The sequence below is a fragment of the Pelophylax lessonae genome, assembly GCF_965119305.1.
Source record: "Pelophylax lessonae genome assembly, chromosome: 6".
In the NCBI taxonomy this organism is placed as follows: Eukaryota; Metazoa; Chordata; class Amphibia; order Anura; family Ranidae; genus Pelophylax; species Pelophylax lessonae.
The window spans coordinates 241,064,522-241,090,124 of record NC_138773.1 but is presented as its reverse complement, the minus strand read 5'-3'; the positions used below and the strand labels follow the sequence as shown (position 1 = coordinate 241,090,124).

Sequence of the window (25,603 nt, the reverse complement as noted above, 5' to 3'; positions counted from 1 at the left end):
GGTGAGCTCCAGTTTTAGTTGAGTTCCTGTTTACCTGGTTGGCTATAGTTAGCCCTGGGAATTTCTTTTTCGCTGTTCCTACCCCTCATGTTTAACACTGCTTTGGGGTGTCCCAATGGTTAAGAAGATCAGGAGCTGACAGGAGTCTGTCAATGAACGAAAGAGAAAATCAGATTTTTGACCGTAAAATCCCTTTCTCTGGTGTTTATTGACGGACACAGCACCCACCCTTCTATGGAGTTGTATTCTTCTGACACTGCTTGTAACAAAACTGAGTACCTATAGCAGAGCGAGGGAGTATACCCCCCTGCGACTGCCCATATGCGTAGCCAGACTTATTTTTTCTGCCTAGTGTCCTGCTCCTGTAGGGAGCAGTATAACCCGATGGTTAAGAAGATCAGGAGCTGTGTACGTCAATGAACATCAGAGAAATGGATTTTACGGTAAGTCAGAAATCCCACTTTTTAAATTTGTGATACCATTACATTTATAAGTGCTTTTGAGTACCTTGCAGATTTGGAGGAATAGAAAAGTGACTCCTCTGCATAAGTAGACCTTTAGATTACTAACCTTAACTATAAATAATCTAGTTTTTTTTTTCTTTACCAAGAATACAGTGCCTTAAAACTATTCAAACCCCTTGAAATTTTCCACATTTTGTCATGTTACAACCAAAATTGTAAATGTATTTTATTGGGATTTTATGTGGTTGACCAACACAAAGTGGCACATAATTGTGAAGTGGAAGGAAAATGATAAATGGTTTTAAAATTTTTTTACAAATAAATATCCTAAAAGTGTGATGTGCATTTGTATTCAGGCCCCTTTACTGTGATATCCTAATCTAAAATCTAGTGGAACCAATTGCCTTCAGAAGTCACCTAATTAGTAAATAAGGCCACCTGTGTGTAATTTAATGTCAGTATAAATACAGCTGTTCTGTGAGGCCCTCACAGGTTTGTTAGAGAACCTTAGTGAACAAACAGCATCATGAAGGCCAAGAAACACACCAGACAGGCCGGGGGTAAAGCTGTGGAGAAGGGTTAGGTTATAAAAAAAAATATCCCAAGCTTTGAACATTTTACAGAGCACTGTTCAATCCATCATCTGAAAATGGAAAGAGAATGGCACAACTGCAAACCTACCAAGACCTGGCTGTCCAACTAAACAGACAGGCCGGGCAAGGAGAGCATTAATCAGAGAAGCAGCCAGGAGGCCCATGGTAACTCTGGAGGAGCTGCAGAGATCCACAGCTTAGGGGGGAGAATCTATCCACAGGACAACTATTAGTTGTGCACTCCACAAATCTGGTCTTTATGAAAGAGTGGCAAGAAGAAAGCCATTGTTGAAAGAAAGGCAGAAGTCCCATTTGCAGTTTGTGAGAAGCCATGTGGGAGACACAGCAAACGTGGAAGAAGGTGCTCTGGTCAGATGAGACCAAAATTGAACTTTTTGGCCTAAAAAGCAAAAATCTACTGTATGTGTGGCGGAAAACTAACACTGCACATGACTCTGAACACACCATCTCCACCGTGAAACATGGTGGTGGCAGCATCATGTTGTGGAGATGCTTTTCTTCAGCAGGGACAGGGAAGCTGGTCCTAGTTGATGGGGGACGATGGATGGAGCCAAATACAGGGCAATCTTAAAAGAAAACCTGTGAGTTTGCAAAATACTTGACTGGGGCGGAGGTTCACCTTCTAGCATGACGATGAACCTAAACATACAGCCAGAGCTACAATGGAATGGTTTAGATCAAAGCGTATTCATATGTTAGAATGGTCCAGTCAAAGTCCAGACCTAAATCCAATTACGAATCTGTGGCAAGACTTTAAAATTGCTGTTCACAGATGCTCTCCATCTAATCTGACAAAGCTTGAGCTATTTTGCAAAGAAGAATGGGCAAAAATGTCACGCTCTAGATGTGCAAAGCTGATAGAGACATACCCAAAATGACTTGCAGTTGTAATTGTGTAACTTTTCCTCAATTATTCGAAATCCGGAATGTGGGTTGGCATCCCGAAAAGACATGAATAAAAAGACAAAACCCCCCCCCCCTCATATTGTGGGACTATATAGGCCGCCACACATCTAATTGTATAAAAAATATATAGGTTTGTTCAAACCGTTAAGATTGTAAATAGCTTGACACATCACGTATCTAGATACATATTACAATACATGCATGTTCAACACTAAAGTGTATGAATATATGACGCACATGAAAGGTTAGGAAATAGTAAGCATGGCTTGCAAAAAAGTTTCGTCCAGAGTGTAAGGATTACAGTGGGGAAATCCTCCAAACCCGACCAGTTTCAGGTGAAACCACCTTTCCTCAGGGGTATGTAGATGGAGTTGTATGATTTACAATTTAGGAGTTCTAAACGATGAGAAGTGTAGAGTAAAATCAATGGAGGAAGAGCGAAGGGATAGGAGGAGGGAGTTTCATGACTGGAGCTGAGGAGTGTAATGATGCTGCCCCAATAGAAACAACAAGGGTGCCACCACCGCAAAGTCTCAAACGATCATACAAGGGTCCCAGCTAAGGCAGGCCAGTCTGTCATCCCTCGATTTGTAGGATGGATCTGACTGTATCTGAGAGTATATAGATACTTGGGTATAAAAAGCCATCTACAGTGTACTAAACTAGCGGGGTGTATGATCAGAGAAGTCCTCAGGGTAAATAGGTTCCTGTATAGATGTCTGTACACGTCTGCACAGTATACTATAGATCACATGTCTTTGCTGTGTCAAAAACTCCAGGCAGAGTCTGTCCTGTCCCGTGTGCGTATCTCCAGCATAAAAAAGGAGCTGTAATTGAAGCAAAAGGTGGTTCTACAAATTGACTCAGGGGGGCTGAATACAAATGCATGCTACATTTTTCACATATTTATTTGTAAAAAATGTTGAAAACCATTTATCATTTTCCTTCGACTTTACAACTACTTTGTGTTGGTCTATCACACAAAATCTCAATAAATTAATTTACGTTTTTGGTTGTAACATGGCAAAATGTGGAACATTTCAAGGGGTATGAATACTTTTTCAAGGCACTGTATCTTATCCCGTCTCTTTTACACAACCTGGAACTAACCTTGATTTATCTACCTTTTATTTAATATGGCAGACCCCTTTGCTCAACATTGCCATTATACATTATCTTTCTGTGCTGCACAGTCATATAACAGAGTTTAGAGGCTCTTTAAACCTGTTTCTAGAATCAATTGCCAATCACATGAACAAATGGCTAGGCAAATAATCACATGAAGATGCTGAAGAGGAAGAACAAGAGAATCTTGAGCTCAAACACTCCCTATCAACAGCCATGATCAAAGGCCATGGATTCTTAGGCTCCATGTACACGGGACGTTTGTAAATGGCAGTTGGGTGTTTTTTTCAGAAGCCCCTGAACCCACCTACAGGTTATGTTATCTGTCCATGTACACAGGGTCGTTTACAGTTATTTGCAGGCAGTTGAGTTCAGGGACGTTTTTTGGAAAGCAATTATTTGCGTTCGAACGTGTGTTTCCCGGCATTTCAAACGCAAAAACGCGGCCGAACGCGATGACCCGTGTTTAGCGCTCGTGTTTTTCCATTTTAAAGGGGAGTGATTTTTTTGACCTCTAGGAACGGTTCTAAACGCAAACGCCCGCTAAACGCGGGTACAAACGCGACCTAACGGACGTTTTAAACGTCCTAAAAATTCCAGCATTCAAAAAGGACTTTTAACAACGTCCCGTGTACATGAAGCCTAAGAGCAATGGTTTCTACAGCCAAAGTAAAAATTACAAAACTGCATTATACTGTTATGATTTATAGGAAGCGAGGTGAGCAGGGTTGGGGATGTCTTCTGTAGTGGTAGGTCAAAAAACAGCACCTTATTGAGTATTGAACTTTTGAGTTTTTTTTTTTCTTGCACCCATTTATTTAGGGTACACAAATTACTGTAATGTGTATGAAAAGGGTTCCCCAGTTACTTTTATAAGCAACAGTAAGGGGCTCTACTTTTTTTTTTTTTTTTTTTTTTTGTCTGTAGCCCGCATTTGTAAAAAAATTTAATTTTTTTTTTTTTGTGCCTCGGTTTCCTTTTGCTTTCTGAAGTTCATTGAGGCGGCAGTAGCAGCAGCGTGAGAGACTGGAAGTAAAGTGATTTATGTCGCTGGGAACATTGACAAAGGGTTACTTGAAAATGTCAGTACAATGTTGACAGATCAGTGAGTTCTTTGTAAATAAATATGCTTTGCGTGTCCACATATGCAGTGACCCAGGATGAAAATAATACAGGGAGCATTCTTGTGTGCTCAAATCATCTCTCAGGATCATATATTCTTATTACTAATTTGAAAAACCATTATAGCATGATAAAATCCAAATATGGTTAATGTAGGAGCTGCAGCAAATGGTGAATGATCATGTTGCAATTTACCACTACACTGCTCCTTCTGGGTGATAACAAAAAAAAAAAGAGAAAAAATATGCCCTAAAAAAGAAAAAAATCCTAATAAAAAAATCATCCAATCCTATATACACAATCCTATACCCACAGTTGATCCATAGGAAGGCAAACATCCCAGCAAAGCATGAATCAAAACTCTCCAGTATCTTCCCAAATATAGGAGTTAAACTAACTCAACTAACTAAATTGAGGTGCAGGTAAACCACCTTAGGCCCCTTTCACACGATCGGTCTGTGCATTAGTGTGTGTAAATTGTTGCAATGTGTTTAATAACTAATTGCGTTCTGCCATAATAAAATTTCATGTCCTTGTTCATAAATGTATGAACAAGGACATGACATTTTCTGGCTGCCTAAGGGGTGCAACTATCCCCCAGCACATAACTGTAAATATCCTGGCATGTGCAGTGTTTCTGACTTCTTCCACCAGGACCACTTCAAATCACTGAAGTGGTCATGATGGTTAGAGTGTTTCTTTTAATATCTCTCGAAAGACGTAAACCCCTGTATACTTATTGCATTTCATTTGATAGTCCTCTAGTTGTGTTAAATTGGGGGGGGGGGCAGGGAGTGCCACCTCCCTGAAATGAGTTGATCAGTTGTTGCAGGTTGGGATGTCTGAATATAGTTGAAGAATTTTTGGGGGTTTGTTCTACTATCTTTTGCAAGCTGTCCGTTGATATGTTTAAGGTTTGGGGATTCAGAGGGGAGAGCAGCTCTTAACAGAGAAGCACCCACTTTAGGTAAACCCAGGTCTGTGAAATCAATGGGGGTATATAATAGAGAACACAGCATTTTATTGAAGTTAGGCTAAAACTTGATGGTAAATTGCAAACCTCTATAAAAAATAAAAAGAACATTATTGCATGAAAGTGCACTAAATTTATAGCTGCAAGCACGCCAACCGATATCAATTGGCCAAATAAATCGTATAAAGAAAACTGCTTCGCTTCAGCTCACATACATATAACTAAATTTATACACACACAGAAAAAAAGTCCAATGTGTAAGGCTAGGTTCACACTGGTGCAATGCAGGAACCACAGCGATTCCTGTGAGGGTTCCTGCACCGCATCAGAATCGCAGTCAGTTCACTCTGCGCTCTGCAAACCGCTGCTGGAATTGGATCGCATGGGTGTTCAGATTCCCAGGTGGACAAAAAAAAGGTTCTGCACCATTTTGGTGCAAATGCGATTTCAGCCATACAAACGATATGGCTAGATTCACACCACACAGACATCGCATGAGATGTGCACAGGAATGCGGTACAAATCGCATGCGATGTGTGCAATCGCACCAGTGTGAACCTAGCCTGAAAAAAAAATTCACCAAAGAAATGATATAGACAGTCCAAACACTATCTTTTTAATAAAGGTCAAAAGTGTAGATATGCAAATGGTGTCGTGTGTTCCCACCACACCTTTGGTCACACCTTACCTGATCAATTTGTAGGTGGCACACAGTTCACTTACCAGAATTTGTACTTGATCGCTGGTAATATCACAAGGAAACAGATGTACAGTTCCTTGAAAAAGTATTCATACCCCATGAAATTTTCCACATTTTGTGATGTTACAGCCAAAATCTTAAATGTATTTTGTTGGGATTTTATGTGATAGACCAACACAAAGTGACACATAATCGTAAAGTGGAAGGAAAACGATAAATGGTTTTTAGAATTTTTTAAAAATAAAAATCTGAAAAGTATGGCGTGCATTTGTATTCATCCCCCTTTGCTCTGATACCGCTAACTATCATATAGCGGAACGAATTGCCTTCAGATGTCACCTTCATAGTTAAAGTCCACATTTGTGTAATTTATTCTCAGTATAAATACAGCTGTTCTGTAAAGTACTCAGAGGTTTGTTAGAGAACCTTAGTGAACAATCAGCATCATGAAGGCCAAAGAACACACCAGACAGGTCAGGGATAAAGTTGTGGAGATGTTTAAAGCAGGGTTAGGTTATAAACAACATATCCCAAGCTTTGAACATCTCACAAAGCCCTTTTTTAAATCCATCACCTGAAAATGCAAAGAGTAAAATGGCACAACTGCAAACCTACCAAGACATGGCCGTCCACCTAAACTGACAGACCAGACAAGGAGAGCGTTAATTATAGAAGCAGCCTAGAGGCCCATGGTAACTCTGGAGGAGCTGCAGAGATCCACAGCTCAGGTGGGAGAATCTGTCCACAGGACAACTATTAGTCATGCACTCCACAAATCTGGCATTTATGGAAGAGTGACAAGAAGAAAGCCATTTTCGAAAGAAAGCCATAAGAAGTCCTGTTTGCAGTTTGTGAGTAGCCATGTAGGGGACACAACAAGACACAGGAAAAAGGTGCTCTGGTCAGATGAGACCAAAATTGAACTTTTGGGCCTAAAAGCAAAACTATGTGTGGCGGAAAAGGAACACTGCACATCACCCTGGACACCCCATCCCCACCATAAAACATGGTGGTGGCAGCATCATGTTTTGTGGATTCTGTTCTTCAGCAGGGACCGGGAAGCTGGTCAGAGTTGATGGCAAGATGGATTGAGCCAAATACAGGGCAATCATAGAAGAAAACTTGTGGGTTTGCACAAGACTTGAGACTGGGGCGGAGGTTCACCTTCCATCAGGACAATTACCCTAAACATACAGCCAAAGCGACAATGGAATGGTTTTGATTAAAGCATATTCATGTGTTAGAATGGCCCAGTCAAAGTCTAGTCCTAAATCCAACTGAGAATCTTTCCTTCCACATAACAATTATGTGCCACTTTGTGTTGGTATATCACATAAAATCCCATTACATAAAATACATTTTTGTTTTTGGTTGTACCATGACAAAATGTCAAAAATGTCAAGGGGTATGAATACTTTTTCAAGGCACTGTATGTATGTGTTTCTGTTTCCCTTTTCCCGCAGTGGGTGGCGAGAGCATTCAGTAGCACCTGACCTGATAGGAAAGACACCATTCTGAGTGTGTGTAAAGATGGAAGGCTAATGGTATTTTGGGGAGTTACTTGAAGGTTAATTGCACTTTGTCACACAAGTCCACTTTATTGTCGCATTCTCGTATTAGATCAAAAATGGGAAAGGTACCATTGAATATGGAATTTTAAGTTGTTTAGACCTAATCTGCACATAACTGTGACTTGCCTGGTTGGATTACATGTACGAAAGAAAATGTAAAAAAGACAAAAATATCTCCTCACAATCAATGCTGTGCAAAAGATTGGTCCAATAGAAGTAAGGGCAGGTACTAGCCTGGACTATTCTTAATTTGTGAGGGTTTCACTTTAAGAAGAATTACGTGATAATTTATAGAAGATAGAGTATGGAAAAGCAGTCCACTGGGCTTTACAATTTGAAGCTGGCACATGCTTATTAGGCCATTCTGTCCTCATCTGCCATCAATCCCAAGTTCCATTATTTGAAGACAGAGTGTTCAAATTGCGTTCCACTAATAATCCTCCTTGGGTTATATTAGGAATGAAGTTTGAACTTTTTATAGTAGCTGCCTCACGAGAGAGAGTGACTCATGCTGGAAATTCATTTACAAGTTGTAAAAGGGTCACTTTTAGGCATTTTCTATACCTTTTTTTTTTTTTTTTTAAGCCTTTGGGCAAAATATTGCATCTGTGACTCAGTACACAGTCAAAAAGCAACTTTATAGTCTACTTTATTTCTTTTGAGTGGACTTTTAGCAAAATTGCTTATTTTTATTAAAATGAAAAACTTGAATTTTAGCATGCTGGAGCTGCCTGTAAATTAACAGATTGCTGGGTAAGCAGAAAAATAATTAAAATAAGCTTGCCTGGGGTTCCCTTTTAGGAACCTGCTAAACACCACCAAAGCTCTAAACACTACAGATGTCAACTGTTACCTGCTGAAGATTTCTAATTGCGTTCCACCCTGCGGTCCTGCCACTGTTTGCCCAAGCCTAGGTTTTCTGCCTACAGATCTGGTCCTAATAAAGCTAAAATAATTTACATTTTGCCATTACGCTTGTTTAAGCATTTCTTATGTAGAAAATGCTGAAAATTAATGTGCGTATACATGGACATTGGTATAAGTAAAACGGAATTTTTGTAAAATCTTACCTGTAAAATTCCTTTCTCTGAGTCCTCCGACAGTCGCCGCCTCTTCATATTCGTCACATATGGGGTATTAGACTTTGCTCCGAAGGAGTAGCTAGGCAACAGAATATGTTAACATTAAAGCTTTTAACATATCCCACCCTCAAGGGGTGGTCCCCTCAGTCAATACCCTCCTACTTCCTGCAACCATATCTCAGTTTTAGTGGAATAGCAGTAGAGTATACAACCAAACCCCAAAAGAGGGGCGGGGGCGGCAACTGTCGGAGGACTCCGAGAAAGGAATTTTACAGGTAAGATTTTACAAAAATTCCGTTTTCTCTTACGTCCTCCGACAGTCGCCACCTCTTCATATTCGTCACATATGGGGACGTCCCAAAGCAGTGCAAACATGAGGGGTGGGAAACGCATCCGCGCCGAAAAGGCAACGCAGTCTCCGCATCAAAGAAAGGAACCTTACCAAAGGAAGGAAACCAGCTGGGCAACAGGAAAAACAAGTGCTCAACAGGAGCAACAACCCAGGAAAAGACAAAAAACCAGGGGATACCAAACTCATCCCAACAGCCAGAGGTCCCCAACAAGGGACCCTAGGGAATTGCCGCACTAAGAACCTTGCGGCCAAAGGAAGCATCCGCCGATGCCTGAACATCTACTTTGTAGAATCTTGTGAACGTGTGTACGGTCGACCAGGTCGCCGCCTTACACACCTGGGCTACAGAAGCCCCATGACGACAGGCCCAAGACGTACTCAAAGATCTAGTAGAGTGCGCCTTCACAGGCACAGGGGGAACCTTCCCCTGCAAGGCATAGGCCTGTTCAATGGTCTGCCTGATCCATTTGGCGATGGTAGAGGCCGAAGCCGCCATGCCCTTCCGAGGACCCTCTGGAAGAACAAACAAGGAGTCCGTCTTTCGAAAAGACTCAGTCGATTTAAGGTAAACCCTTATCGCCCGAACAACATCCAGAGAATGCAATCTCACCTCCTTTGGATGTTTAGGCTTCGCGCACAGCGAAGGTAAGACAATATCCTCATTAAGATGGAATTCCGAAACTCGTTTCGGAAGAAAAGAAGGATTAGGTCGCAAGACCACCCTATCCAAATGAACAACCAGGTACGGAGACTTGCAGGACAAAGCTGCCAGCTCCGACACTCTGCGAGCCGAAGTGATCGCCACCAAAAAGGCGACCTTTTTGGACAACATAGACAACGAGATCTCCCTGATCTGTTCAAAAGGAGCACGTTGCAACACAGACAGAACGAGATTCAAGTCCCAAGTGGGCAAAGGATCCCTCCTAGGAGGAACCAGATGCCGCACACCCTGAACAAAAGTGCCAACCAAGGAGTTGGAAGCCACGGGACGTTGAAACAGAAAGGCCAGCACAGACACCTGACCCTTTATCGTAGCCAGCGCCAAACGCTGATCAACACCCGTTTGAAGGAAAGACAGCACACGGGAAACAGAGTACGTGCGGGGTGAAAACCCCCTGGACTCACACCAGGCAAAATAGGCCTTCCAAGTACGGTAATAAACCTTCCCCGAGGAAGACTTCCTCGCGTTGATCAAAGTATGAACGACCTCTGGAGAGAGACCCTTCTCCTTCAGGACCTCGGTCTCAACAGCCAGGCCGTCAAAGCCAGCGACTGTAAAGCAGGATGGTATATCGGTCCTTGAGACAGGAGATCGTCTCGAAGAGGCAGACGCCACGGGGCGTCGACCGCCAGATTCACGAGGTCTGCGTACCAGGACCGGCGAGGCCAGTCCGGTGCCACAAGAATCACCGTGCTGCGTTCCGAGTGTAACCTGCGAAGGAACCTGGACAGCAACTGAATCGGTGGAAACGCGTACATCAGCCTGTACTGATGCCACGGGGCCACTAATGCGTCCGACGCGTCTGCCCGAGGGTCACGCGTCCTTGCCACAAACCTTCTCACCTTGTTGTTGAGACGAGACGCGAACAGGTCCACATCTGGAAGACCCCACTTCGCGCACAACATCTGGAAGACAGCCGGGTGGAGAGACCATTCCCCCTGATCCAGGGTCTGGTGACTCAGATAGTCCGCCTGCCAGTTCTCCACCCCCGGAATGTGAACCGCCGTTATCGCCGGGACATGAGTCTCGGCCCAAGACAGAATGTCGGCCACTTCTCGAGCCGCTCGGGCACTCCTGGTGCCCCCTTGGTGGTTGATGTAGGCCACCGCCGTGGCATTGTCCGTCTGCACCCGAACCGGGCAGCCCTGCAGCCGGTCCGTCCAGCGATGAAGACAGAGATTTATCGCACGCAATTCCAGAATGTTGATCGGAAGGGAAGACTCCCCCTCCGACCAAGTTCCCTGGGCGGACAGAACGCCCAGAACACCACCCCAGCCCGACAGGCTGGCATCCGTGGTGATCACCGTCCACGAGACAGGACGAAACGACTTGCCCCCGGACACCAACGGGGACTGGAGCCACCACAGAAGGTTTCTTCTGGTGCGATGACTCAACGAGATTTGAAGATCCAGAGATTGAGGTCGCCCGTCCCACCTGGACAGGATCTCCGCTTGGAGACCCCGCGTGTGAAACTGGGCGAAGGGAATCGCCTCGAAGGCCGAGACCATCAATCCCAGACATCTCATGCACGTCCGCAGAGACGAGTGCGGAACGTCCCTGAGGGACCTGACTTCCTCCTGAAGAGTTCTGAGTTTGTCTTCCGGCAGGAAGACCTTCGCCTGCACCGAGTCCAGAATCATTCCCAGGTAGGGAAGACGAACCGACGGACTCAGTGTCGACTTTGGAAAATTTATCGTCCAACCAAACTCCTGCAGAGTTTGCATCGTGACAGACAGGTCCTTCTCCAGACCCTGGCTGGTCGCAGACCGAACCAGAATGTCGTCCAGATACCCCAGGACAGAAATGCCCTGGGCCCTCAATAATGCCAGAACCGGTGCAAGCACCTTGGTGAAGACCCGCGGAGCCGAGGCGAGACCAAAAGGCAACGCCACGAACTGGTAGTGATCCTCCGCAATGGCAAATCGAAGGAACCTCTGGTGACCCTCGAAAATGGGGATGTGAAGATACGCATCCTTCAAATCGATGGAGGCCATGAATTCCCCCGGAACCAGGGCAGCCACCACCGACCGCAGGGATTCCATGCGGAACTTGCGAACCCGCACAGAGCGGTTCAGAGCCTTCAAGTCCAGAATTGGACGAACCTTGCCCTCCTTTCTGGGCACGGTGAACAGATTGGAATAAAACCCCCAAAATCTGTCCCGATGAGGCACCGGAACCACCACTCCCTGAGCCCTCAGGTCCCGCACCGCCAGGTGCAGGTCCCGCAAACGCTCTGGAGACAGTTGAAGATTTGAGGGAAAAAATCTGCTCTCCGGCCGAGAGAGAAACTCGATCTTGTAACCAGATCGAACGATCTCCTGAACCCATCTGTCCCGCACACGGGCCAACCAGGGCTGAAGAAAACCGAGCAAGCGTCCCCCCCCACCCCAAAACTGGGTGAGGGCGCCCCTTCAGGCCAAACTGTTATGGGCTGCAGATCCGGATTGACCGGACTTCTGTTTCCCAGACCAGGGCTTCTTCTGAGAGCCTTGACCTTTGAACGGCTTGCCCTTGTAGTGCGGCCGAAAGGCACGAAAGGACCCCTGAGGGGGCCGAAAATTAGCATGCTTCTTCCCAGAAGCCCCCTTAGCCTTGGGGAAATTGGGCAAGAGAGTGCTCTTACCCCCGGTGATCCCCTTAATCAACACATCCAAGGACTCCCCAAAAAGGCGAGACCCATCATAAGGTAGATTGGCTAAGGTCTTACGTGAGGACTGGTCCACCGACCAACATTTTAACCAAACCAGGCGGCGAGACAACACCGCCACGCTGTGCACACGTGCAGCCAACGGAACCAGGTCCAGGTCCGCATCACACAGATACATGACACCTTGGTGTATTTGATCCACCATATCCAGGGTCGCCGGCGAGGCCGAATCGGCCACTAGGACGCGCCTAAGCATCTGCGTCCAACTTGCGATCGCCTGGGCCGCCATGAGAGAAGCAAACAGAGCCTTAAGCATAGAACCGTAACAGAATAAGTATGACGGGCAAGAGACTCCAATCTCCTATCCGTGGCATCACGGAACACAGGGGAATCCTCTGCAGGAATCGCAGTGGCTTTGTTTAAAACCGCAATTGCGTGATCCACTGGGGGAGGCACACACCACCTTTCATCAGTGGAAGGCGAGAAAGGATAACGCAGCTTGAATCTACTTGGTACAGCAAAAGGTTTGCGCAGATTGCGCCATTGTTCCTTAACAGCGCGCTGAAAATCATCATTGCAGGGAAAAACCTGCGGCGTCCTGCGTTTTCTCTGCGTCCCATAAGCCGCCAAGGCGGCGGGGGGGACACACTTCATCCTGCAAACGCAGTGTTTGCTTTATGGAAGCAATCAACTCATCCATGATTGCAAGCTCTTCAGGCGAGCCAGGGGGAGAATTATCAACCCCCTCAACTTCAGCCTCCACCTCGGACCCCACTAGATCCAGGGAGGAGCGGGACCCCGATAAGGAGGCCCCCGCCATAACAGCCCCATCACCTTCACCCTCAGAATCAGAGGAAAGAGCAACTCTGGGCCTTTTAGTAGATTGAGCAGCCACCAGCATCTGTACCTGGGCAGCAAGGCCAGCCACAATAGTGGCTAAATCCCCCCCTGGGGGGGAAACAGCGGTCCCCTGGCTTTCCACCAAGGCGGTAGGAAATTTGCCCTCCTGAGAATCCATTGCCCCTGTAATGCCGGACAATAAAGGGTTAACTGCCCCTTTAAGCAAGCGCGGCAAGCGCAGCCCACCGCACCACACTCAAGCACAATGAGACCCCCACAGGGAATATGCAAACTGAACACAGGCAATGGATAGCAAGAACAGAAGGATAAAACCTGAGGAGACCCTCGCCGCTGCTGCTGCCTCGATCGGTGTTCCTGGAAAGAGGAAGTGATGCTGCCAGGGCGCTCTATGAAAGCCTATGGAGGCTACAAGAAAATGGCCGCCATGCATGTAAAACATGTGGCCGGAGCGAGTGTAGGCAAAATGGCGCCGTTTGGCGCCGAAACCGCCGCTCCACAGTGCAGTAATGCACACATGACATCCCTGTATAAGAATACATGTCAGATCGCCGCAGCGATCGCTGTATATGCCCAAACATGCCAAAAAAACATGCCCCACAGCACACAGCTTCACACACTGACCAGGCTGACACACACAGTGTCACACAGCTCCCCCCCCCCTTGCAGCCCACAGCATGCAGCCGAGAGATAGGGAGACAAGCAGTGTGAATAGAGGCAGGTTACACAGTCCCAGACTGACACCCCCCCAGACAGACAGGTCCCCACATAAATACACTTACCTCACATGGCGTGGGGGACCCGCACAGGCGAACAAGCCGCTGCACATGAGGCAGGGAGAGTCGCATTCAAGACGCACAAAATGGGGGTTAAGAAACCGCACAGCGTCCAGTGAGGTAGCCACCTCACCAATCATCCCTGCACCGAACAGGGATGGGTCGTTCACTGTGCCAGGAGCGTTACCTGGCTGAACGCTCGATGGCAGGCTGGGAAGCCACCGACCCACGACCTGCGACCAGGGGGATCAGCCCGAGACCCAGCCCGCATAATCCTCTTCATCAGAAGAACTAACTAACGCTGACAAAAATAACAGCTAAGTAAAGGTAGAGAGAAAACTCAAAAAAATTTTCAAAAAGAAGAAAGAGTCTGGGGCAGAAAGCCCCAGCACATAGAAAGCCAGCCACTCCTGACAAGCTAGACATTAAAACTGAGATATGGTTGCAGGAAGTAGGAGGGTATTGACTGAGGGGACCACCCCTTGAGGGTGGGATATGTTAAAAGCTTTAATGTTAACATATTCTGTTGCCTAGCTACTCCTTCGGAGCAAAGTCTAATACCCCATATGTGACGAATATGAAGAGGCGGCGACTGTCGGAGGACATAAGAGAAACTGGCTTTATTTACTATAAGTGAACGGTAGTTCTCAAGTCAACCAATGATGGTTCTGTTAAGTGCAACTCTTACAAAAAAAAAAAAATATATACACATTTTCTTTCTAGAGGTAGGTTTTCTGTTGCATCGTGTGATATATATATATATGTGTGTGTGTATGTATGTGAACCATGTATACTTAGGGGGTAGGGGGCAGGGTCTGGCTCATCGGTGTTATGGTAATCATTGACATTTTTTTTATTTTTCGTTTTTTATTTCCTTCCCTCCCTCCCCCATGGGGGTGTTTAACATGATTGTTGTAATTAATATAATTTAGATCACTTTTAGATGTTAAACTGTACGTTTTTCAACAAAGCAGCATGTATTAGAAGCGACTTTCATGACAAGCGCTGATATTGTATGCTGCAGCTGTTATCCAAATTGTGGTTTTCTGAATGTAAACCCTTTTTTATACATTTTGCTGTGCCACCTTTTTAATCTATATTTGCAATAAAAAATGTTTTTAGTAAATTTTGATTTACTGTTGGTTCCATTTGGTGCAATGGAAGTCCCATAAATTGCCCATTTTGTCTTTGTTTTCTTTAAAGTTTTCTGTTTTCGTTGTGTCCCTGGGATGGCACAGTATGGACAGTTTGTATTTTTTTTTTTTTGTATGCCCACCACATTTGACTCTCCATTCCAATGTAACCATTTTACATTTTTAGTTTTATCTACTTTTGCTTTCCCAGCTTTGATCTGTAAAGTACAGAGTATTCTCTGGTGTAGCATTCTACTGTACTGGTAAATTGTAAGGCGATAGTGACTTTTGGTATGATTTAGAATGACAGATGATAGGAGCATTGAGGAAGTTGTTCATCAGACACCAAGTTCCATTCCCCTGTTTAAACTAAAACTGCCACCAACCTGGACAGTTCTTGTGCCCGGTTGGATCAAACAACATTGTATTAAAGTAATAATGTTAGTGGATTTTGTTGTAGTGCTTATGTGCAGATCACCTGCATGTATTTTCACTTTGCAAACATGAAAAGGAGGTGAAGGTGTCTTGGTTTTTTTTTTTTTTTTTTACAATTTTATCCTCTATGTAATAAAAAAAAACGTTGCCAATGAGGAAGTTTGGAGGTTGCCATTGCTGCCCCCTACTGGTGCCTGTGGCTGTAGGCAGTAGGAACATCCTCATAATGCAACTTTCCTGTCTGTCTCCATGGCAGCCTACGTGTGGGGTTAACCCCGCCTCCACTCCAAGGGTATAGGACCCCCCTCCCATAAATTTCAGCTCTCAGGTACAGCAGGTGTTCATTTTTTGTCCTCCTCCAAGGACCTACACTTCTGATGTCTTACTACGTCCAGCTTACCTTAGGATACTTTGGATGGTGTCTGCATGTCCAGAGCCCAGCCACGGGCGGGTGAGTGACATTTAAAATCCCCTGCTCTCTGCGGTTGACTGAAGCTTGATTGGCATTCTCTGACATGGGTCTGAAGATTCGCATTTGCTTCCCTTCATGGCAGCGGTATTTGTTATTTATGTACGCTTTGTTTGTCTCTTTTTCTATCACTGTACAATTTGTTTGTTTGGCCCAATGGCGCTGGAACGCTTCCTGCGTTCCAGCAAACCCTTCCTGCGTTCCAGCAAACCCTTCCTCTTCCTCCTCTGCTTCTAGCGTCCAATCGGTAGACGCTTCGTGGTCCCGCGCATGCGCAGTGCGCCGCGAGCGAAGTCGAGGCTTGGTTCGCACATGCGCATTAGCGATCGCGGCCGCATCACCGCTGACGTCATTCCGGCGGGAGATTTAAACAGCTGACGATTCCCCTGTACTTTGGGAATGTACTGTGGGCGTTGCGGCAGCTTCCCAGTGTCTCTGGATTCCTTGCTACAGGTATGTGCAATGGAGACTTGACTGCAGAGGGGGGGGGGCGGAGGGTTGTCACCTCACAATGTATCACTGACATGGTGTCTGATATGTATTACCTTTCTTTATCAGTCTGGTTGTTTGGCCTGAAGTATGGATCCTGCGTCACCGCCCTCCTGTGGCAAAAGGATGACTTTGCAGAAGTAATACTCGGTTGAGAGGGGGCAAAAGGATCAAAGATTGGAATCTCTAGTGAAGAGAATAGTACAACAGTCCCTGAAAGAATGGGGTACAGTCCCACCACTTGGTCCCACCACATCCAGTTCCCCAGGGGAAGTGCAGGAAGATCAAGGCCCCTCTCAACCGAGTATTACTTCTGCAAAGTCATCTGACAGTGATTCGGAAGAAGAAGGGGCTGTAGGCGGCTTTGAGTTCGCCCTAGTTTCACCCCTGATCAGAGCCATTAAAGAAGCTCTCAGATGGGAGGATCCTGTGTCTCCTCAGAAAAAGCAGCGGAAGTTCTTCAAGCACCTTGGTAAGGAGCGTATCAACTTCCCTTCCCTCTCTGAATTACAAGAGGTGATTACTGAAGAATGGAGTAAAGGGGATAGTAAGTCTTCCTTATCCTCCAAACTTGGGAAATTATATCCCTTTAAACCTGAAGATGTCGCCCGTCTGGAATCTGCTCCTCTTGTGGATGCGGCAGTTACAAGATTAGCAAAGCATGTCACTTTGCCACTAGATGACGCGGTCTCTTTCAAAGACCCTTTGGATAGGAAGATAGATCTGGACCTAAAGAGGATCTTTGTGACGGCCGGCGCGGCCTGCAAACCTGTGATGGCATTAGCAACAATGTCTAAAGCCATGGAAGTCTGGGTTTCCGATATAGAATCCAAACTTGGAAGTCTCTCGGAAGAAGCCGTAGAAAGTTCCCCTATTCACGAACTCAAGCTGGCTTCAGTGTTTTTAGGAGAAGCATCTATTGATGTTCTGCGTCTTCTGTCCAGATCGATGCTATCCTCAGTAACAGCAAAGAGGGCCTTGTGGCTTCGCCCGTGGATTGCAGATCCAGCTTCTAAACAGGCATGGTGTAAGATCCCTTTTGAGGGTACTTCCCTTTTTGGAAACAAACTAGACAGCGCCATTGCCAAGGCTACTGGCGGAAAGTCAGGTTTCCTCCCGCAAGACAGACGACTATTTGGTCAGAAGAAGCCTCAACCTAGGAGGCAATACACGGAGAGATCAAGAGATGCACGCTCTTACAAGCCTAATAGAGATTTCCGAAGAAACTGGAGAGGTGGTCAATCCTCTACTCGGAGGTCATCAAAAAATCCAGCGCCTGCTGGACAAGATTCCACTAAATCTTTTTGAGATTGGGCCCGTCCAGGCATGTCAGGTGGGGGCACGTCTTCTCCATTTTCAGCATGTCTGGGCGGCCTCAATCACGGACTTTTGGACCGTCAGGACGGTCTCTACAGGCCACAGATGGTCATTTCTGGCAGATCCAGTTCCAAGATTCATCTCAACTCATTTACCCTGTCTAGAAGAGAGAAGAGAAGTCTTGCTCGCCTATGTAGACGCTTTGGTGGCTCAAGGAGCGGTAGCTCCGGTTCCGGAACAAGAAAAATTTCAAGGGGTTTACTCACCCCTCTTCTTAGTCCAGAAGAAGAACGGGGCCTGGAGACCTGTTATAGATCTCACATACCTGAACAAGTTCATAAAGAACGAAAAATTCAAGATGGAAACACTCTCAACTATTCAAAGGGCAGTACTGCCGGGAGATTGGCTCGCCTCAATAGATTTAAAGGATGCGTATTTTCATGTACCTGTGGCATCCGACTTCCACAAATATCTTCGCTTCTGTGTTCGGAATCAGCATCTGCAATTCATTTGCCTACCCTTCGGCCTGTCTACCTCACCCAGAGTATTCACCAAAGTTCTTCTAGCAGTGGTAGCCTTCATAAGATTGAAAGGTATACGTCTACATCATTACTTAGACGATCTTCTGCTTCTGTCTCAAGAAAAGGATCAGTTATTGGCACACAGAGATCAGGTCATATCGACCCTCAAAGAGTTTGGCTGGCTGCTAAACCTACAAAAGAGTCAGCTGGAGCCTACTCAGCGCCTAGTCTATCTTGGGGCGCAATTCGACACCGTCGAGAATTCAATCTCTCTCCCATTAGAGAAGATACCGGTAGTGAGGGAGAGAATCCTTCCGGCTCTTTCCTCTCCTCGGCTGAAAGCCTCTCAGTGCCTCAAAATCATTGGCACCATGGTGTCCACGGCTCCAATGGTCAAATGGGCTCTCTGGCATATGAGGCCCTTCCAAAAAGGGTTCCTACAACAATGGAACACAGAAGAGAAAGATCAGTACATCCATATCTCCTCCAGCATGAGATACAGTCTTCTTTGGTGGCTGCAACGCAGGAATCTGCTCAACTGTCATTCTCTGGTTCCAGTCTCATGGACTATAATCACAACAGACGCCAGCAACTCAGGTTGGGGGGCTCATTGTCTGACAGAGATGACACAGGGGAGATGGTCTTTTCAGAGACACACTCCAGTCTCCAATATACTGGAACTCCGAGCAGCCTACCAGGGTCTTCGATCTTTCCAACACCTGCTAGAGGGGAAATCTGTAATGATTCGGATGGACAACACCACGGCAGTGTCTTATGTGAAGAGACAAGGTGGGACACGGAGTCTCTCTCTGCTACGAGAATTAGACCCGATCATGTCCTGGGCCCAGACTCACCTAGTAAACATCTCGGCAGTTTACATCCCAGGTTCACAGAATGTTCAAGCGGATTTTCTGTCCAGGGTCCAGTTGAACCACAACGAATGGTCGCTCCATGTGGAGTCGTTCAAATGGATTCTGTCGTTGGGAGTATCTCCCGAAGTCGATCTGTTCGCCTCCCCTTGCAACCACAAGTTGGAGAAGTATGTCACGAGAGGCAAGTGTCCTCAAGCTTACGGGACAGATGCACTAACCGACAGGTGGGAGTTCAGCAGGGCTTACGCCTTTCCTCCAGTACCCATCATTCTCAAATTCCTGCAAAGACTTCAAGCGGAAGATGTGGAGATAGTGATGGTGGCGCCTTTCTGGCCGAACAGGCCATGGTTTCCGCTACTCCTACAACTGAGTTACCGGGACCCGGTCCCTCTTCCCCTCAGACCAGACTTGCTTCTTCAGGGAACATCAGTGCACCCCTGTCCTGCAATTCTCCGGTTGACGGTCTGGTTCTTGAGAGGGAAAGGTTGGAATCGCTCGGCTGCCCATCTACAGCCATTTCCACCTTGATGAATGCTAGACGACCAAGTACTAATAAAGTATACTGTAGAATCTGGGCAAGATTCATGGAGTCTGCATATCCTGAAGGTATGTCTTCCTCAGTCCCTGGGATTCAAGAAATACTAAGTTTTCTTCAGGCTGGTCTGGATATGCCCCTTTCAGTGGCAACTCTTAGAGTTCAAGTTTCGGCCTTATCGGCCTTCTCCGGGGTCATGTGGGCCCAACACCCACTAATCCAACAATTTTTCAATTTTTCAGGAGCAATCAGGCTCAATCCTCAGAGAAGACCTAGGTTCCCGAAATGGGATCTACCTCTTGTCCTAAATGCCCTCTCCAAATCGGGCATAGATTCCTCTTCTTCTATCAAGGACCTGACCATCCGAACTGTCTTCCTGGTAGCCATTACTTCGGCTAAAAGGGTCTCTGAATTAAGTTCTCTCGGATGTAAGGAACCATTCTTGACTTTTTTTCCGGATCGGGTAGTACTGATACCCAGGCTGAATTCAAATCCGAAAGTCACCTCAGTGTTTCACCAGAATCAGGAGATTGTCCTGCCTACTTTCCGTTCATCTAATGAGTCCAATCCTCATCCGTTGGATGTAGGAGAATCCTTAAAAGCCTATCTTCTAGCAACTGCACCATTCAGGCAGTCTGACAACCTCTTTGTCCTGTTCTGGGGAAAGAACAGAGGTAAACCTGCTTCATCTAGGACTATCGCTTCATGGATAGTGGCAGCTATCCAACAGGCCTATAGAGCTGAGGGGCTGGCTCCTCCGGAGGCGGTGACGGCGCACTCTACAAGGAGTATCTCTACTTCCTGGGCGGCTTCGCGGCACGTGGCTCCAGATGTGATTTGCAGAGCGGCTTCGTGGTCATCAGTCAATACTTTTATGACCCACTATTGTGTAGAGCCTGCTTCTCTGTCCTCAGTTAATTTTGGTTTGACTGTTTTGTCTGCAAATAGCATGAATTAAAATTTTCTTTGCTAAAGCATTCCCAACCGTGTGGAGTGAGCTAGTTATTTCCCACACGTAGGCTGCCATGGAGACAGACAGGAAAACGGAAAATTCCTATCATACTTACCGTAATTTTCCTTTCCTGATAGTCTCCATGGCAGCCGGAGTACCCACCCTCTCGTCTTGGATTCGGCTAAGATATGGAACACCTGCTGTACCTGAGAGCTGAAATTTATGGGAGGGGGGTCCTATACCCTTGGAGTGGAGGCGGGGTTAACCCCACACGTAGGCTGCCATGGAGACTATCAGGAAAGGAAAATTACGGTAAGTATGATAGGAATTTTCCGTTTTTTTGCCAGTTTTTTTTTTTTTTACCAGGGAAACATAACACTAAAAAGGTTAAAGTCTTTCTCTAAGCATCTCATCTTGTTGAGCCGGATTGTTGTAAATGGAAGGAATGTGTCACGGTTGAATTAAAGTGCACTGTCTGCAATGATCACTATGTTATTCTGAACCAACTGTGGCAGGGCATTGTCTAAGGCAGGATTAATATCCAGTTGCAGACTAAAATGTTTATAGTGCATTATTAATCCTATAAAAAAGGTGCATCACAAACCAAAAAATATACATAAGAGCTTTTTCTCTTAGATATTTTCTGTCATAGGTTGTGTTTTTTTACAATGTTCCTTTTTAAAGGAGCAGCATTACTTTTTTTTCTTTGTATAATGATGCAAGTATATGCCTCAGATGGGTGAAAGTTATTACGGGCTTTCTGTATATAAATGCATGAGCTGAAACAGCCATATTTAGTAAACTCAAAATGTGAAACATGCACTCACCCACAGCACTTATTGTCAATTCTGTTTACTGGAATTTGGCTTCTTGCACTTTTGTATGAATGAATATACTAAAAAATGTGATCATTTAGTCTCATGTGTATGAGTTTAGTTGTTATATTTTAAATGAATAGGACTGATCCACAGATATGCTTGTACAAAATTGCAAATTGGTGGCGCACTTTGCCACTTCATACCTTTCTTGTATTGAGCTACAAATTAAAAAATTTAGTCTTGTATGTATCTGTTGTATTGTATTTTGAATTAATATCGCTGTTCTACAAATAGTTCATTCGTTTTTGTATAATTACATTTCATCCTCCTATTTTCCAGGCTCCACAGAATAACTTCATGTGGCAGTCTCCCATCCCATGCAGCAACAGCCTTCCAGCCACATATACCACCGGTCAGAGTAAGGTTGTGGCATGGCTCCAGGACTCGGAGGAGATGGACAAGTGTGCAGAGGGTACTTTCCTAACGTTTACGAAATTATAGGAAAAATTACTAAACTTGTATTTAAACTAAAATTCAACTTTTTCCTAGTTGGGAGTGGGGAAGGCTGCTTACAAAAAAAAAGTCTAAGGAAGTTTAAACTTTTATAGTTTTCACTTTGAGAGGAGAAATAGGGAAAACTGTTTTTTTGATAATTGTCTCTTGCTTTTGAAAAATTCGAACCATTCTCCGCTATCTCCATAACTGGAAAAAGTGTTTTAGTTGGTGTTTCACTTTAAACTGTACTAAAACAATAAACAACATAAATCTGAGATATAGACAGAAGAGGAAGAATGAAAGAAAAAGAAAGATAAAAGTAGATAAAGTAATAACATACTGTTTTTACCAAAACCGTAATAAGTGCAGCGTCCCATGGCACATACATGGATCAGGCAGACAGATTGCTATGGATACTTTGTGCAATGCTTTTTTACCTTATTGAAGTGAACCTGATCTGGCCTAAAATATTGCAAGATGTTTTGAAGTGCAGAGATCTTGTGGTCCTGCAAGTACCATTAAATCACTTCCTGTATTCTTGTTTATCTCCCTTGGATCTTTGGCCCAGGATCAGCTTGGGGCTTAAAATACTGTCCCAGTTGAGGATAAGCTCCCTTCACCCCTGTTTTTTTTAACTTTCACATGTCAGAACATGATACTAAAGCCCCGTACACACGTACCGATCGTCGGCCGAACGATCGGCCGTCTTTTGTCCAGGGCTGTCGTGTCTGTTGAAAACTGCAAAAGACTGCACATGAATTTTGTCGGCCAACAACAGCCGACTGCAGAAGTGATGTCATGTGATGGTTAACTTTCCTTGTCTTTTTTCTTTTCTGAGCATGCCCAGTCTTGCTAATCTGCTGTCTGTCGGCCGAAATCTGTACTGACTGGCGAACAATCAGCCGTTCTGGTGTTGGCCAACAAAAATTTTAATGCCTGCTCGACAGATTCTTTTCGGCCGAAAGTGCGCTGTCGGCTGTCGGAAACATCATACTAACAAGCCTACAATCGGCCGATCGGTCGTCGGCCGAATATTTACGGCCGACAATCGGTACGTGTGTACGGGGCTTAAGTAGAGGATCTGGCTTTAGACCATTGAATGACAGGGTGGAGCCAAGTACTAAGAATTGGCAGGGCTTAAAATACTTCTTGATTTGTACCATGCTCTTTATCACTTTCAGTTCATTGGAAGATTCAGATATTAAAAAAAAAATTTTTTAACCAAATCGACAATCCAAAAGAAGCAGTTAAAGATTTTGCATTAACTGATACGCAACTGACATCAGCATCTTTGGTATTCCTATATATATTATAGGTAGATAAGTCATAATGCTTTGAATGTGTGTTATACTGTGTTTTAGAATTGGAATGCAAGTCATTTAGACTGCTGATTGAAACTAGATGTAGACATTCATTTAATTACCTCTTTCCTGATATCTTCATATCTGATTATATATGGAAGACTGTGGAATCACAGGGGAGGCCAGTTGAATAATAAGCAAGAGTAGATCTTGTCTAGAATGATAATGTTATTGATCTGCCTATCTATAGTACAACATGGTTTTATGGAAATATTGTGCTCAGTTTAAAAGATATTCTAATTTAATTTTAATTCAGGAAGTGTTTGATAATTTATTACGATATATTTCTATGTTTCTTTTGCTAGATTTGGCCCAGTGTCAGTCTAATCTGATTGAACTTAGCAAAGTACTTCATAATTTGGAAATGCTGCAAAGGACCCAGTCTGCACCCAATTTCATTGACATGCAGGTGCGGTTATGATTAACCCTAAAATATGTGCATGATTAAGAACTAATTGAACAGAAAATGTATAGAATTCCTAAACAAATGACACTCAATGTGATAGATTAGTGTAACCTGGAATCCTTTTGGCCTACAAATTATAGCAAAGATACCTACATTCACAAATATACGTACTAACATTGTAGAATAAAATTGTTGGTTTTTAAGACCCGTTACTCTTTCTTCCTATTTAAGACTTAAGCTTCAATATAAGCTGTCCTTAAAGTTCGCAGTTTTTAATCTGCGCTCTCAGTCAAGAAATTTTATAAAACTATTCTACAATCAGAAAAAAAATGTGTAGCAGGTACACTGTACTGCAGGCATCAAAAGGTGTCTACTCCAACATTCCCAGCGCCAAACTTTCAGAAAGTTTATGTATAAGTACAGTGTGTATGCATTATATATATTTTTTCAGACTACATATACTGTTTTTTATCTGTGTCAACACAACACTTTTGTTCCATACCAATGTAAATGATCTAGGCTGAACATGGAATTTATAATTTTATCATGTAGTATGAGTATGTCAACATGGACATGAACATTCTGTGCTGATGGTCATTTAAAGTAGAAACCTGGTTTAGAACCTCTGTCAATCTGTCTGTTATTTTTGTATCCATGTGAGGGAGATTCATCATTTGTTCGTCCTGGTGACCACTATCACCTGGATGGAAAGTGATAAGAAATTCAAAACGTTTCAAATGTTACACTCTGAAAAGTCTAGCTATATATAGATGTTTTAGCATGAGGATTCCCATGTTAGCACTTAGCATTAAAGCTAAGTTTTCTCTTCTCTTTGGTTTTTTCAAAGCACTAGCGACAAGACCTGCAACAATGTCCGTATTGATTTTTGAATCAGTGTTTGTCACGATGTATGTACTGTACAGGGGCATCATTATAGGAGGTTGCTGCTGAATAGCAACAAGGTTACTCTGATGACTCAGATCTGTCAGGCTCAATTGTAAATCTGTTATTCCCATGATATGAATGACCATGTTGTAGACCTTGACTGTAAATTGCTGCATCATGCAGAATGTTTAATTTATATAGTAAATACATCCCATTTATCTATTTTATATAAAAAGCACAAAGAGAGAGTCCCACTGGGATTTAGATGGACATAGCCGATCAAAAGGTGAAAGAAAAGATGACAAAAGAGAAGGTGTGGTTTGAGTATCTGTGCTTATGGTGAATAAATAAATAAATATTATGTGACCATATAAATTAATAAATAAATTCATAAATAAGTGTATAAGCCGCAGCTGAAAAAAGGGGAGAATATCCCTTTAAGGTGCAATAAATAGATAAAGTGTCAGCACTGCTCACATACACTTTGTGTATCCAAAAGAGAAAGTGTAATAGAAAAAAACAATAATTTATTGGATAAAAGTAAATAATATATATATAGATCAATACATGTATCATCCAAAAGATCTGACATATCACGATACGATATATATTGTAGCACAATACCAAACTGTTACAGGTTTTGCTCAGGTCTAGGGCATATGATCAGTATCATACAGTGAGAGAACTGATCAATGGTGCAACCTATAGACATCCCGACATGTTTCAAAATCTATGATTTCTTCCTCAGGGGAAATTCAGAGCATAGACATATCACCAGGATATTACTTGTTTTATCTTTTTTCCTGCTCATCTATACACTGATACAGTCGCACATACCGTAAGTATGAAATGCGGTCTCCATATCCCATACTAATAGATTCATCACTTTTCTGAAGATTCAAGTTCTACCTCTTGTGCTTATTGAATATAATACTAATTGCAATTTGCAATTGTATTCTATAGATTTAACACGTCTATGCTCTGAATAACCCCTGAGGAAGAAA

General features: G+C 44.2%; 1 protein-coding gene across 1 annotated transcript in view; it reads left to right on the top strand.

The window, feature by feature from the left end:
- Positions 1-25,603, top strand: part of OSBPL6 (oxysterol binding protein like 6) — a gene marked incomplete at its 3' end in the record, with an annotated part of 388,621 nt that overhangs the window by 255,720 nt on the left and 107,298 nt on the right. The window contains exons 8-9 of the mRNA XM_082261776.1: positions 21,792-21,924; positions 23,614-23,717. Of these exons, the coding sequence (XP_082117902.1) occupies positions 21,792-21,924; positions 23,614-23,717 (237 nt within the window). The remainder of the gene's footprint in view (positions 1-21,791; positions 21,925-23,613; positions 23,718-25,603) is intronic.